Source organism: Pleurodeles waltl, chromosome 1_1, assembly GCF_031143425.1.
Source record: "Pleurodeles waltl isolate 20211129_DDA chromosome 1_1, aPleWal1.hap1.20221129, whole genome shotgun sequence".
In the NCBI taxonomy this organism is placed as follows: domain Eukaryota; kingdom Metazoa; phylum Chordata; class Amphibia; order Caudata; family Salamandridae; genus Pleurodeles; species Pleurodeles waltl.
In genome coordinates this window covers 807,132,924-807,149,350 of record NC_090436.1, presented here as the reverse complement: position 1 = coordinate 807,149,350, position 16,427 = coordinate 807,132,924, and the positions used below count along the sequence as shown (strand labels likewise).

The following is a 16,427-nucleotide window of genomic DNA, read 5'->3' as shown; positions in this document are numbered from 1 at the left end:
TAGAAAGTGACATCCTCCCAAAGGGGTTGTCACTGCAGGGCAGGACTAGCCGTGGGGACCAGTAGTAAATTGGCCACTGTACCCCACACCCTTACCCCCTAAACTAGGATTTAAGGGGCTCCCCTAATACCAGACCCCCAGTTCTGACTTGTAAAGAAGAAGCGGCACAAAGAAAACACTGTCACTGACAAAAGGACCTGGTCTCCAGCTGCAGTGTGAAGACAGGACACCTAAGTGACCTAAGGGGACCATTACCGGAACTGAGTGACTGACGTGTGCCAGTCGTGAAAACTCATTGGTTCCAGCAAGAGAGACCCCTGTGGACACCGAGAAGCCAAGGAAGACTCCCCTGACTGGTGATATCAGTCTCCTGCACCTTGCAGGGAAAACACTGTGCTGAAGTCGAAGAAGTAAGACCTGACAGGCTCCGTATGAGGGAACCCAAAGAAACTCTGTCTAGCATCAAAGGAGTGGGAGTGAGGTCTCTGCCAAGTTTCACACCTCTACTCCCTTCCAGATGACTTCCTCCAGCAGTTGAAGTGCCAGTGGACCATCTTTGCAGCTACCAAGGGTTGTCTGTGGTCAACCCGGAAACCAACGACCACTCGGACATCACCAACTCCCAGGCAGATACCGGCATAGAGACGGACGTCAGTAACACCACCTCTCCCCCGGGATTCTGCATCCTGAACAGAGTGACCTCAATAGTAGCAGCAAATCATCTTTGGCACGACCAGCTCCGTAATTGACAGCTAGAAGCCACCTCTGCACCTGGAGCCACTGACTATGGTGACGAAGTTCCAACTGTTGATTCCTGGTCCCAGCCCCCAAAAGACTTTCACATCCAAAGGGTAGAACGGATATCCACCTCCAAGTACCCATTTGTCGAGTGGTGCAACTTGCTAACAGCCGTGGACACCGTCAGCACCAAGGAATGCCAAAGCACCTCTGCACCTGAACTCCCTGGGCAAGGTAATAAGAAACTGACTGTGGACTCTTGTTCTAGGGCCCAGCAGAACCTTAAGTCCAGATGTGTTGCAAGGATCGCCCCTACAAGTTCCCGAGTGCACACTTTGATTTTCCAAATTGAATTCAATGGTAACCGTTTGACAGCAAGAATTCCAGTATTTTCCAAAGCGTCTAAAATTCACAACTCAGATTGGATGTACACTACAAAGCTTGTTTTGGTGTCTAAATTAATATAAAAATCTGATTTATTTTTCTAAATTGGTATTGGATTTCTTTTGAGTCGTGTCATTCACTTATTGTCCATGTTGGTATTGTGAAATGCTTTATACATTGTTCCTCTAAGTACAGGGATGTGGAATTCCTATAGTCCCACACACAGGACATATTGTTTGGGGTCAAGGGCAACATGTTTCAATGTTTATTTTGTCCCTGTGACAAGTAGACACAACCCCCTGTGGCACAAACCCTTTGGCTGCCATTTTACAATACCACGTTATGGATCAGTGAAGGGCATTGTCTGCGGTTAAAGTAAGATTTATGTCCATCCAAATAGGATGACTGAACTAAGCTCACAGACTTTTTGTGCGCACATGGGTGCATGGGGGAAAGGGTGGTTTTGAAATGTTTCAAGTGTAGGTAAGGGAGCACAGTTCTGACTGGGAATGCCCTCTAAAGATTGTATCTCTTTAAACCACGAAATACTTTAAAGAATGACTGAAACCATAACTGGTTTATCAAGTGAGTGTGTTTCCAACATGATACTCTAAAACAATTCGCTTACAGCATAAGGATAACTTAGGAAAACCTGATCTCGATCTTAGCTTGAGCACTGAAAGGCAGAAATATGAACAAGGCATCACGTTATGATGGCCAACTTGTTTTATTTATAAATATAAAACCTTTACAAATAATACAAATGTCGATTTAATTCCAGAAAAATTGGACCGCTGTGACGAAACATCCATCCTTTCCCTGGCAGTTATGGCGAACACAATTTTTCAAGCAAAGCATCCATTCCTTTAATGTTTTTCTTGTTCTTCAAATTTGGTATAAGACTGCTTAACCCATTTTTGACCTCTTTAGCTACGTCACTGTCTGCGCTCTGAAGAAGGCTAGAAAAGAAAAGAATCAAACAATTTAAGTGCACTGCTTCAGTCAATATACTCAAATAGTTTGAACATAAGTTCAAAAGTTATTGAACCACAAAGAGTACAATTCAGTTTACATCCTGAAAGACAGACTCAAAAAATAATTGCAAACCTAATTACCACTAACCCGCGCACACAAATCTGTCTCCAAAGACAAATTCCCAATCCTATTACAGAGGATTGAGACTGGCGGAATTTTTTTCCCACACATGGTATCAGCAGATATTCAACTCCTGCCATTGTAGCGCAATGTCCATAAGGGTGACTTAAGGGTTATTGCCAACTTTGTGGACATTCATTGTAGGTGAAACTTGAAAAATTAGGTGAGCGCAAAAAACACTTGCAAGTCATTTTTCTGCTCTAAATACATACGCTTACCAATTTACTCTTTTCAAGGGCAGGACTAAAGGAAGCAATTTAAACCTTGGCGAGTGGGCAGACAGATCACTAGATGCTCTGCGCTCTGGAGGAGGACAACCCACCCTAATTCGAGCTTCTTGTTTGTTTGGCTGAGATCTCCATGTCTCTGTGGAAGGTGCACTGAAGGAGAAGCAGAATGCAGAGTTGGTGTCAGTTTTTTTTGGCCCAGTGTATTGTGACAGAGTGCCCAAAATGTAAGGGCTACAGTACCTTTGGTAGAAATGATGCAGAATCCGAATCATCAACTTGTCTGGCAAGAAGGTGGTAGTTCGTGGTGTACAGGTATAGTGCAGACATGTTTGCACTGAAGAAGGCCATGAACAGCTGTACATAGGTTTGCAAGGCGTGCACATTAGAACCAAGTTAAAATGCTACTGGGGCATTACAAAGGTTGCAGGATGAATACAAAATGTACTTTCTTTGAAAAGATTTATCACAACTGATGACCAAAACAGGGAGGGCGAATCAGACAAGTATAGAAAGACCAAAAGGTCAGACAAATAACCTTTAACAGTGTCCATTGCAAGGTCTTGCTCAACCAAAGGCAGAACAAATAAACGTTTATGAAAACTTGTAGCCTGTAATGGGTCAAAACTAAGTAACTGGTTCTGCTCAATCTCCATGCATGAAGATATAGGATGTGGGCACCTGGATAAAGAATATGACCCCTGCTGGGATGGCAAGCCCTCCTTTAGAGACAGATGGAGCTGATGGGAAATGTTCAGACTCAGCAGGTTGGAGTCTCCAAGCCCAGTTCTGTGGCTATCATCAGGATGATCTGAACCCCATCCCTCCTGATATTCTTGAGAACTCAGGGAAGTAGAGGCAGAGGTGGAAACGTGCAGAAGTTTAAACTTTAAACAAAAGGGATGAAAGCAGTTGCATCATGGATGATTGAGAACTGCCTTCAGCAGAAAAAATTGAGATTGTGCTGTCCGGCAAGGCCCAACAGCTCTGGTCCTCCGACTGGTGGCCTTAAGAACTATGTGCTGCTCCGACACCTAAACAGGCAGGCAAAAATGTGGGCGTCTGACTAGACCAATCCCCTTATCATGAAGGAGCAGGTTCTGTCTTCCACATGATGCACATGTTGAGGAAAGCTTTTCCTTTCCTTCCTCTTTCGGCGAGGAAAACTTTAGTTCAGGCACATTTCATTAGCAGATTGGATTATTGCGATGCTTTACTTGCCTCTGCAAATGCGACATTATTGAAACTACAGGTGGTGCAAATTTCAGCTGCATGTCTCATTTGCAATCTTGCATCCGGCTCTGTTTCCTAACCCTTTTCGAGATCGTTACATTGGCTGTCTGTCCAGGAAATAATTCTTAAAATGTTTTGTCTTACTCATAATTCATTGATGGTGCAAGGCCCAGCTACCTGAATGCTAAGCTCAAATACTATCGTCCAGTGAGACTTCTGCGATCCAATGACAAATCATTACTCATTTTCTCACGTTATGAGGATCCGAGCCGGTGGCAGGTTTTTTTCATGTCTGGCCCCCTTTTATTGGAATGAGTTGCAGCAGCACATCCAGATGTGTACAGATCATCTTACATTTGGGAAACTGCTCAAAACAATGTTGTTCTAGTTCTGTAGTTCCCCTAGGCCTGCTCTAGCACCGAGATACCCTCCCAGGGTGATTTGAGCACGATATCAAAATGGACAAGTTACTTACCTTACGTAACTCGTTATCTGGTAGTGGCACAACATGGAGCCACTCAGAAACTGCCTATGGAAACAGTGTGCCACAAAAAAGAGATCTCTCAAAGATAAGTAACCTGATTGCCTAAAGAAGGCAACTGAATGCCAACAAGGGACCAATGAGAGAAAAAAGGGAATCAGTATGTGCAATTGCCCCTGATCAGAGAAAGTAGTCCTCTGAGCATGGAGGGTGGGTGGACCGATAAGGAATCTGAGGCTAGATCCTGTCTCTACCAGATAAGACGTTACCAAAAGTAATTAACTTGTATAGGCAAGTGCCCCTTATGGCATGTTTTACACCCCCCCTCCACCCACAACGTTTTGCCTGGTAGCTGTTGCTAACTTGACTAAGTGTGTGCTGGGACCCTGCTAACTAGGCCTCAGCACCTGTGTTCTTTCCCTAAACTGTACCATTGCTTGTACAATTGGCACACCTCTGGCACACAGCTAAGTCCCTTGTAAAAGGTGCCAGTGGTACCAAGGGCCCTGTGGCCATGGAGGATCTCTAGAAGGAGCAGCATGTGTTGTGCCACCGTAAGAGACCCCTCACCAAACACATGCACACTGGCATTGCAGACTATGTTTTGGTGCAGAGAAAAAGGTAAAGTTGACATGGCACCCATCCCTGGGTGCCATGCCTACAAACACTGCCTGTGGCATAGGTTCATCACCCCTCTGGCAGTCCTTACAGCTCTATGGCAGGATGCACTATACTACAGGTGAGGGCACAGCTGCATGACCAATATGCTCCTACAGTGTCTAAGTCCATTCTTAGACATTGTAAGTGCAGTGAAGCCATATTGAGTACATGGGCTGGGAGTTGTCACTACGAACTCCACAGCTCCATGATGGCTTTACTGAATGCTAACATGTTTAGTATCAAACCTCTCAGCTTAATAAACCCATAATAATGCAAGTTTTGGATGTATTAAAAAATTCACTCAGAGGGCAGCTTAGAGATGCCCCCCCGAAATCCGAACAACTCTCTAGTGTGTAGTTGACCGGTCTCTGCCAGCCTGCCACCACCAGACAGGTTTCTAACCTAGAGGTGAGAGCCTTTGTGCTCTCGGAGGTCAGAAACAAAGCCTGCTCTCGGTGGAGGTGCTTCACACCTGCTCCAGGCGGGAACAATAACACTCGGCGGTGAGCTTCAAAGGCTCCTGCCCTTTGTCATGCTGAGGACACTCCAGCCAGTGGAGATGCCTGCCTCCTGACCAAGCCCCATTTTTTGGCAGCCGGTCAGGCAGGAAACTTAGTACGCAGAAGATGAGTGTCCACCTCAGCTGGGATCACCCCTGGGGTGCCCTGATCTGAGGTGAACCCCTCTCTTCACAATCCTCCATATTGGCTTGGAGGATGTTAGCTAATAGGATAAGGGATGTGTTCCCCTGCCCAAAGGGAGTGGGCACACAAAGGATGTAGACACCCTAAAGGTCTGTAGCCATTGGCTACTGCCCTATGACCTCTGTAACGCCAATAATTTTAGTATTTAGGCGCACTCCTGAACCTTGTTCCTTAGCTTCCATGCAACCTAAAGAAGAAGAAGGACTGAAGAGCCGTGCCAGCATTGAAGCCTCCAGATGACAACTGACTTGGCACAAACTTTACCGCCCTGTCTGCAGCTTCAGGACTCCTGCTACAAGACGACGACTCATCCCACAGGCTCAGCACTGTCTACAAACCCTCTGAGGACTGCCTTCCCTCCCTAAGGGTCAAGAACTCCTGAGGACAGGGCCCCTGTCCACAAAGAAACCAAGGACTACAGTGCCCTCCGGAACCGCGAGTTCTGACCACTCTACACCCGATGTCCACTGCCCAAGTCCACATGGCCCACCACTCCAGTGAAGGTCTCCAGGAAATTCTAAACCTGAATCCACCATGGGCTGACTGCCCCGGCCAGCACGAGGACGCCTGCAGCCTCAATCTGAAGGATCGTCTGACCGCAACCAGCTCCGGTGAAGAGTTCCCGATGTCCAAAGGCACCCCCCCTGCATCTGCAGCCCCCAGACCTTGGGGAAGCCATCTAACAACTCTTCACCGTCCAGTGACATCTCAACTTACCTGCCCAGGCAACGGTTTCCTTCAGCCAGTTCCCTAGACCGAGCCATCATCATCTATGTAAAACTGACGACCTCCATTGCTTTGCAGTGGGCGCCCCACACTGTGAGGGCACCCTGCACCCGGCCGCCCCTGTGTGGCAAGTAGAGAATGTTTGGTGCTGCCTTGGGGCCCCCCCCTTGCTGATCTCACCCCTCAGGGCCGGTGTCCTGAAACCACAAGTACTTACTTACCTGTAAACCTTGCCTCTTCAATTTCCCCCGGTCTCCATTGATTTCCATTGGGCACCGAACACCACTTTGACCTCTGCACTCAGCTACCCCTGTGCCGCTGGTGGTGCAACCTTGCTGTCTTCTGGGACCTAGCCTGGTGGGTGCCCCAAAGACTGGAATAGTAGGACGAGTACTTACCTGTAATTAGCAATTGTGTTTTTCCTCCCATAGAACTGCACTGAATTCACTGATTTTGCACTGTCTACTTTTGCCATTAAAAAGTATTGCTATATGAAAGAGGTGCAGTGGACTGTCGGGATTGCCGTCACCGGAGACGGTCGCAGTTGAGGGGTGGCCTGCACAAAGAGGCTGCAAGCGCCTAAGTGAAGGTCGCAGTGGGGAAACCCACTATGCACTTTGTGTAGGAAGTTGGCTCTGTATGTGCTATTTCAAAGTAAGGAATAGCATGCACAGAGTCCAAGGGTTCCCCTTAGAGGTAAAATAGTGGTAAAAATAGATAATACTAATGCTCTATTTTGTGGTAGTGTGGTCGAGCAGTAGGCTTATCCAAGGAGTAGTGTTAAGCATTTGTTGTACATACACATAGACAATAAATGCGGTACACACACTCAGAGACAAATCCAGCCAATAGGTTTTTGTATAGAAAAATATCTTTTCTTAGTTTATTTTAAGAACCACAGGTTCAAATTCTACATGTAATATCTCATTCGAAAGGTATTGCAGGTAAGTACTTTAGGAACTTCAAATCATAAAAATTGCATGTATACTTTTCGAGTTATTGACAAATAGCTATTTTAAAAGTGGACACTTAGTGCAATTTTCACAGTTCCTGGGGGAGGTAAGTTTTTGTTAGTTTTACCAGGTAAGTAAGACACTTACAGGGTTCAGTTCTTGGTCCAAGGTAGCCCACCGTTGGGGGTTCAGAGCAACCCCAAAGTCACCACACCAGCAGCTCAGGGCCGGTCAGGTGCAGAGTTCAAAGTGGTGCCCAAAACGCATAGGCTAGAATGGAGAGAAGGGGGTGCCCCGGTTCCGGTCTGCTTGCAGGTAAGTACCCGCGTCTTCGGAGGGCAGACCAGGGGGGTTTTGTAGGGCACCGGGGGGGACACAAGCCCACACAGGAATTTCACCCTCAGCAGCGCGGGGGCGGCCGGGTGCAGTGTAGAAACAAGCGTCGGGTTTGTAGTGTTAGTCTATGGGAGATCTCGGGATCTCTTCAGCGCTGCAGGCAGGCAAGGGGGGGGTTCCTCGGGGAAACCTCCACTTGGGCAAGGGAGAGGGACTCCTGGGGGTCACTTCTCCAACGAAAGTTCGGTCCTTCAGGTCCTGGGGGCTGCGGGTGCAGGGTCTCTCCCAGGCGTCGGGACTTTGGATTCAAAGAGTCGCGGTCAGGGGAAGCCTCGGGATTCCCTCTGCAGGCGGCGCTGTGGGGGCTCAGGTGGGACAGGTTTTTGTACTCACAGTATCAGAGTAGTCCTGGGGTCCCTCCTGAGGTGTTGGATCTCCACCAGCCGAGTCGGGGTCGCCGGGTGCAGTGTTGCAAGTCTCACGCTTCTTGCGGGGAGCTTGCAGGGTTCTTTCAAGGCTGCTGGAAACAAAGTTGCAGCCTTTCTTGGAGCAGGTCCGCTGTCCTCGGGAGTTTCTTGTCTTTTCGAAGCAGGGACAGTCCTCAGAGGATGTCGAGGTCGCTGGTCCCTTTGGAAGGCGTCGCTGGAGCAGGATCTTTGGAAGGCAGGAGACAGGCCGGTGAGTTTCTGGAGCCAAGGCAGTAGTCGCCTTCTGGTCTTCCTCTGCAGGGGTTTTCAGCTAGGCAGTCCTTCTTGTAGTTGCAGGAATCTAATTTTCTAGGGTTCAGGGTAGCCCTTAAATACTAAATTTAAGGGCGTGTTTAGGTCTGGGGGGTTAGTAGCCAATGGCTACTAGCCCTGAGGGTGGGTACACCCTCTTTTGTCTCCTCCCAAGGGGAGGGGGTCACAATCCTAACCCTATTGGGGGAATCCTCCATCTGCAAGATGGAGGATTTCTAAAAGTTAGAGTCACCTCAGCTCAGGACACCTTAGGGGCTGTCCTGACTGGCCAGTGACTCCTCCTTGTTATTCTCATTATTTTCTCCGGCCTTGCCGCCAAAAGTGGGGGCCGGGCCGGAGGGGGCGGGCAACTCCACTAGCTGGAGTGTCCTGCGGTGCTGTGACAAAGGGGTGAGCCTTTGAGGCTCACCGCCAGGTGTTACAGCTCCTGCCTGGGGGAGGTGTTAGCATCTCCACCCAGTGCAGGCTTTGTTACTGGCCTCAGAGTGACAAAGGCACTCTCCCCATGGGGCCAGCAACATGTCTCTAGTGTGGCAGGCTGCTGGAACTAGTCAGCCTACACAGATAGTCGGTTAAGTTTCAGGGGGCACCTCTAAGGTGCCCTCTGGGGTGTATTTTGCAATAAAATGTACACTGGCATCAGTGTGCATTTATTGTGCTGAGAAGTTTGATACCAAACTTCCCAGTTTTCAGTGTAGCCATTATGGTGCTGTGGAGTTCGTGTTTGACCGACTCCCAGACCATATACTCTTATGGCTACCCTGCACTTACAATGTCTAAGGTTTTGTTTAGACACTGTAGGGGTACCATGCTCATGCACTGGTACCCTCACCTATGGTATAGTGCACCCTGCCTTAGGGCTGTAAGGCCTGCTAGAGGGGTGTCTTACCTATACTGCATAGGCAGTGAGAGGCTGGCATGGCACCCTGAGGGGAGTGCCATGTCGACTTACTCGTTTTGTCCTCACCAGCACACACAAGCTGGCAAGCAGTGTGTCTGTGCTGAGTGAGAGGTCCCCAGGGTGGCATAAGACATGCTGCAGCCCTTAGAGACCTTCCTTGGCATCAGGGCCCTTGGTACCAGAAGTACCAGTTACAAGGGACTTATCTGGATGCCAGGGTCTGCCAATTGTGGATACAATGGTACATTTTAGGTGAAGGAACACTGGTGCTGGGGCCTGGTTAGCAGGGTCCCAGCACTCTTCTCAGTCAAGTCAGCATCAGTATCAGGCAAAAAGTGGGGGGTAACTGCAACAGGGAGCCATTTCTTTACACTTTGTCTCTGGAGAGACTGCGGACCAGGTTGGCATTGTTGGCCCACTTCAACATGGGCTGCAAAGCTCAGGTGTAGTGGTGCAATTAGGCAGTGGTTTTGGAAGTCTGGGGTCCTCTTCCGCGGTTCTTGGGTGCCTGCAAAGATGCAGGGGAGCAGCTCTGCTACTCCTCGTGAGTTCCTTGTGCTGGGGTGAAGGCTGGCAGTCTTCCTGGGCTTTTTTTTTGAAGTTTTAGTAGCTGGAAGTCGAGGTGTCTTTCTCGCAATTGTCAAAGTCCACTTGCAGGCTGGCAGGTTTGGCGCTGAATCTGTCACGGATCTTCAGTTCTTGCCTTTTGCATCTCGAGTGTCCTTCTTCAAGTCAGCACGGATCTGCTTCTCTGGTGCCAGGGGCTCCCCTAAATACTGAATTTAGGGATTTTAGGGGTGTGTAGGGTAGTAGCCAATGGGCTACTGACCCTTGGGGTCACTATGCCCAGTCTGACCACTTCCTGTGGGAAGTGGGCATAACCCTGCCCCAGAATTCCTAGGTATGCCATCTCAAATATGACTACCTCTGAAAAATCATGTCCACTTTGCAGTAGCCCACCTGAGACTTGGTACTCGCCTTGAGGTGGCACGCCAACCTGACTAGCTAATTTTCTTGCCTGTCCAGGTGCCAAATGGGCTCTGGACAGGGTGGATGGCTCCTCTCCTGTGAGGGGAGCCAGATTCGCATTTCAAAGATGGCAGCCTTTTGAGGCTTGCCGCCTTAGGAAGGATAATCAGCAGGTCATCCTGTGGGAGGGGGTGTTACACCCTCTTCCCGGTTTTGTTTTGGGCCTGCAGAGAGCAGAAGGTTCTCACGCTAGGGGGCCAGAACTATGTCTTGGGTGGCAGGCTGATAGCAGTCAGTGAGCACACCAGAGGCGGGTAGGGTTTCAAGGGGCACCTCTAAGGTGCCCTCTTGGGTGCATGTATTGGCAAGTCAGACACTGGAATCAGTGTGAGTTCACCAATATGAAATGTTTGATACCAAACATCCCTATCTTCAGTGAAGCAATCGTAGCTGGGGAACTCGTATTGACCAGTGTCCAGCACTTGCATTTAAAATGGCTTCCCTAGTCACTTACTATGTCTGAGAATTGACAAAGACATAGTAGGAGCATGTCTGCACAAGCTTGTGCAGATATGCCCTCACATGTAATATAAAGCACCCTGCCTTTGGGCTGCAAGGCCTGCTATAGGGGGGGACTTACATAAATTGCATGCAGTGTTAGGGGACATGGCACACCAGCTGTGTGCCATGTCATGTTTTTACTTCTGTCTGCACCAAGACACGCAGCCTGCAATAGCAGCCTGTCATGGGCTTGGTGAGGGGCCCCTTAGGGTGGCACGATTTATGCTGCATCCCTTAGGGACCCTCTTTAGCACCTCAGGCCCTAGGTACCAGGGGTACCATTTACTAGGGACTTACAGAGGGTGCTAAAGGATTTGCCAATTGGGGAAACAAGTGTACAGTTTAGGGAAAGAGATCTGGCACTGGGGTCCTGGTTAGCAGGAACCTAGTGCACTTTCAGTCTAAATCACATCAGATACCAGGCAAAACGTGGAAGGTAACTGTCACAAAAAAAGGCACTTTCCTACACGGTCTCGGCAGCATCAGCATCTGTTCTCCTTGACCTTGCAAGTTTTGTGGATGGGAGGGCCAGAGAGGGCATCGGGGAATGTGTACAGCAGGAGGGGTTGTAGGGTGGGACAGATAGGCAATACAAGAGGGTCTGGGGGAGGGAGGCATGGACAAAACTAGAGGAGGTAGGAGGGAGTCAGGAAAAGCACAGACAGCCGGCTTGGGCAGACAGACTGCAGACACAGGCACTCTTTAAGACTGTTTGTTAAAAATAACAACAAAAAAGTACCTTTGGGAAGCATGTGGTCAGTGGGAAGACACTGGCCATGGCCACAGGATGCAGTACTTGTTCCAAGCTCCACAGCACGGACGAAGATGCCAAGAGGAGCTCTGACTAATAGAAAGCCAGGAAATTAGAGTGATGAGGGAGTTAACCAATGGGAAGTAAAGGAAAGTAATGGATAGGCTCCAAGCCCCTTTTAAGATTTCTATTTTATTCACAAGAGATCTCACAAGCACTGTGTAGGTGAAACCTAAAAAGGACAGAAAGTACAAAGGGAAGACCTGAACAAGCAGGTCACCCGAAGTATGACTATGGAGTTCTTAACAGAAACAAGCAAGGAAACGATTTACTTGTTAACCTTACAGACATTGAACTGACCACACAGGAGATAGAGGTCCTGCATAAGGGGCTGTGTTTTGTGCATACTAACCCTACAGATATAATTCATTTGACATGTGAACGTGCTGATTTTTTGTCAAAATATTAGACTGAAGGTGTTCTTCACTGAGAGCACCCAAGCGGTACCAGATAAGAGAGGCACCACCTTGAGACCAAAATCTACCTTATTACCAACTAGTACAAAGACACCACACAAGGTCCTCCATAACATCGAACACCTGATTAGTGGAACTATGAATATATTTCACAATCTAAGTGGAGAAGAAAAAAAAAGGTTGGAAAGACCAAAAATCAAACAAAAACGTAATCAGAGACAGAAGTCAGATGCGGCCCTGAGCTGCTGTTTACTGCGGGCCAGGCTCCATCACCAGTGGCCTACAACATGTCCTATTTTAGATAGGGTTCATACTAATCCAATTTATATGGTGTTTATTATGAAGAACACATTCGTTCAGGAAAACAGTAAATAGTCTCCCTTACACAACGAGTCCAAAGCCAGCTAGCAGAGATACATTTTTTATTATGTTATTACAAAAAAAAGCACATGTGCAATATTGTGTGCATTGCATTATGATAAAAAAAAACAATAAGCATTTATAGGATTACTGTATTAACCCCTTCGCTGCCAGGCCTTTTCCCCCTCCTGTGCCAGGCCTTTTTTTTGCCTATTTGGAATAGTTATCGCTTAGGCCCTCATAACGTTTTGTCCACATAAGCTACCCACGCCAAATTTGCGTCGTCCTTTTCCAACATCTAGGGATTCTAGAGGTACCCAGACTTTGTGGGTTCCCCTGAAGGAGGCCAAGAAATTAGCCAAAATACAGTGAGGCTTGTGTTTTTTTTCCCTGAAAATGGCATCAACAAAGGGTTTGCGGTGCTAAAATCACCAGCTTCCCAGCTTTCTGGAACAGGCAGACTTGAATCAGAAAACCCAATTTTTTCAACACAATTTTGGCATTTTACTGGGACATACCCCATTTTAATGAATTTTTTGTGCTTTCAGCCTCCTTCCAGTCAGTGACAGAAATGGGTGTGAAACCAATGCTGGATCCCAGAAACCTAAACATTTCTGAAAAGTAGACAAAATTCTGAATTCAGCAATGGGTAATTTGTGTAGATCCTAAAAGGGTTTTCTGCAGAAAACAACAACTGAAATAAAATATTGAAATTGAGGTGAAAAAAACAGCCATTTTTCTCTACGTTTTACACTAACTTTTTCCAGCAATATACTGTTACGTCCGCTGGACTCTTCGGGATGCGGGGATATATAGGGCTTGTTGGTTCATCAAGAACCCTAGGCACCCAGAGCCAATTAATGAGCTGCACCTTGCAGTGGGTTTTCATTCCATACCGGGTATACAGCAATTCATTTGCTGAAATATAGAGAGTCAAAAAAAGGTAAAAGAAAACCTTTGTATTTCCAAAATGGGAACAAGATAAGGTGTTGAAGAGCAGTGGTTATTTGCACATCTCTGAATTCTGGGGTGCCTGTAGGCAGTTGGCTCTGTATGTGCTATTTCAAAGTAAGGAATAGCATGCACAGAGTCCAAGGGTTCCCCTTAGAGGTAAGATAGTGGCAAAAAGAGATAATACTAATGCTCTATTTTGTGGTAGTGTGGTCGAGCAGTAGGCTTATCAAAGGAGTAGTGTTAAGCATTTGTTGTACATACACACAGGCAATAAATGAGGAACACACACTCAGAGACAAATCCAGCCAATAGGTTTTGTTATAGAAAAATATCTTTTCTTAGTTTATTTTAAGAACCACAGGTTCAAATTCTACATGTAATATCTCATTTGAAAGGTATTGCAGGTAAGTACTTTAGGAACTTTGAATCATTACATTAGCATGTATACTTTTTACATAAAACACAATAAGCTGTTTTAAAAGTGGACAGTGCAATTTTCACAGTTCCTGGGGGAGGTAAGTTTTTGTTAGTTTTGTCAGGTAAGTAAATCACTTACAAGTCTCAGGTTTGGGTCCAAGGTAGCCCACCGTTGGGGGTTCAGAGCAACCCCAAAGTTATCACACCAGCAGCTCAGGGCCGGTCAGGTGCAAAGGTCAAAGAGGTGCCCAAAACACATAGGCTTCAATGGAGAGAAGGGGGTGCCCCGGTTCCAGTCTGCCAGCAGGTAAGTACCCGCGTCTTCGGAGGGCAGACCAGGGGGGTTTTGTAGGGCACCGGGGGGGACACAAGTCAGCACAAAAAGTACACCCTCAGCAGCGCGGGGCGGCCGGGTGCAGTGTGCAAACAGGCGTCGGGTTTTCAATGAGGTTCAATGAGAGATCAAGGGATCTCTTCAGCGTCGCAGGCAGGCAAGGGGGGGCTCCTCGGGGTAGCCACCACCTGGGCAAGGGAGAGGGCCTCCTGGGGGTCGCTCCTGCACAGGAGTTCCGTTCCTTTAGGTGCTGGGGGCTGCGGGTGCAGGGTCTTTTCCAGCCGTCGGGAAATGGAGTTCAGGCAGTCGCGGTCAGGGGGAGCCTCGGGATTCCCTCTGCAGGCGTCGCTGTGGGGGCTCAGGGGGGACAACTTTGGTTACTCACAGTCGTAGAGTCGCCGGAGGGTCCTCCCTGAAGCGTTGTTTCTCCACCAGTCGAGTCGGGGTCGCCAGGTGCAGTGTTGCAAGTCTAACGCTTCTTGCGGGTAGTTGCAGGGGTCTTTAAATCTGCTACTTGAAACAAAGTTGCAGTTCTTTTGGAGCAGGGCCGCTGTCCTCGGGAGTTTCTTGTCTTTCTCGAAGCAGGGCAGTCCTCAGAGGATTCAGAGGTCGCTGGTCCCTTGGAAAGCGTCGCTGGAGCAGGTTTCTTTGGAAGGCAGGAGACAGGCCGGTAAGTCTGGGGCCAAAGCAGTTGGTGTCTTCTGGTCTTCCTCTGCAGGGGTTTTTCAGCTCAGCAGTCCTCTTCTTCTTGTAGTTTCAGGAATCTAAAGTTTTAGGTTCAGGGGAGCCCTTAAATACTAAATTTAAGGGCATGTTTAGGTCTGGGGGGTTAGTAGCCAATGGCTACTAGCCCTGAGGGTGGGTACACCCTCTTTGTGCCTCCTCCCAAGGGGAGGGGGTCACATCCCTAATCCTATTGGGGGAATCCTCTATCTGCAAGATGGAGGATTTCTAAAAGTTAGAGTTACCTCAGCTCAGGACACCTTAGGGGCTGTCCTGACTGGCCAGTGACTCCTCCTTGTTGTTTTCTTTGTTTCCTCCAGCCTTGCCGCCAAAAGTGGGGGCCGTGGCCGGAGGGGGCGGGCAACTCCACTAAGCTGGAGTGTCCTGCGGTGCTGTGACAAAGGGGTGAGCCTTTGAGGCTCACCGCCAGGTGTTTCAGCTCCTGCCTGGGGGAGGTGTTAGCATCTCCACCCAGTGCAGGCTTTGTTACTGGCCTCAGAGTGACAAAGGCACTCTCCCCATGGGGCCAGCAACATGTCTCTAGTGTGGCAGGCTGCTGGAACCAGTCAGCCTACACAGATAGTCAGTTAAGGTTTCAGGGGGCACCTCTAAGGTGCCCTCTGGGGTGTTGTTTACAATAAAATGTACACTGGCATCAGTGTGCATTTATTGTGCTGAGAAGTTTGATACCAAACTTCCCAGTTTTCAGTGTAGCCATTATGGTGCTGTGGAGTTCGTGTAAAACAGACTCCCAGACCATATACTCTTATGGCTACCCTGCACTTACAATGTCTAAGGTATTGCTTAGACACTGTAGGGGCACAGTGCTCATGCACTGGTGCCCTCACCTATGGTATAGTGCACCCTGCCTTAGGGCTGTAAGGCCTACTAGAGGGGTGACTTATCTATACCTGCATAGGCAGTGAGAGGCTGGCATAGCACCCTGAGGGGAGTGCCATGTCGACTTACTCGTTTTGTTCTCACCAGCACACACAAGCTGTCAAGCAGTGTGTCTGTGCTGAGTGAGGGGTCTCCAGGGTGGCATAAGACATGCTTCAGCCCTTAGAGACCTTCCTTGGCATCAGGGCCCTTGGTACCAGGGGTACCACTTACAAGGGACTTATCTGGATGCCAGGGTGTGCCAATTGTGGAATCAAAAGTACAGGTTAGGGAAAGAACACTGGTGCTGGGGCCTGGTTAGCAGGCCTCAGCACACTTTCAATTCAAAACATAGCATCAGCAAAGGCAAAAAGTCAGGGGGTAACCATGCCAAGGAGGCATTTCCTTACAGTGCCCATACTAGCATGTGAATTACAGGGCATTTCTCAAATAGACGTCTTTTTTACACACTGTCTTGTATTTGGAAGGAACAAATGTAGAGAAAGACAAGGGGCAATAACACTTGTTTTGCTATTCTATGTTCCCGCAAGTCTCCCGATAAAAATGGTACCTCACATGTGTGGGTAGGCCTAGTGCCCGCGACAGGAAATGCTCCAAAACTCAACGTGGACACATCAATTTTTTCTACAGAAAACAGAGGTGTTTTTTGCAAAGTGCCTACCTGTGGATTTTGAGCTCTAGCTCAGTCGCCACCTAGGGAAACCCACGAAACCTGTGCATTTTTGAAACCTAGAGACCTAGGGG

The 16,427-nt window shown here is 48.2% G+C and overlaps 1 protein-coding gene across 1 annotated transcript in view; it reads right to left on the bottom strand.

The window, feature by feature from the left end:
* Window positions 1-1,830: 1,830 nt before the first annotated feature.
* The window catches only part of PUM3 (pumilio RNA binding family member 3), a 517,651-nt gene continuing 503,054 nt past the window's right edge, over window positions 1,831-16,427 (bottom strand). Inside the window, exon 18 of the mRNA XM_069228428.1 lies at window positions 1,831-2,081. Coding sequence (XP_069084529.1) covers window positions 1,949-2,081 — 133 coding nt within the window. The 3' untranslated portion in view covers window positions 1,831-1,948. The remainder of the gene's footprint in view (window positions 2,082-16,427) is intronic.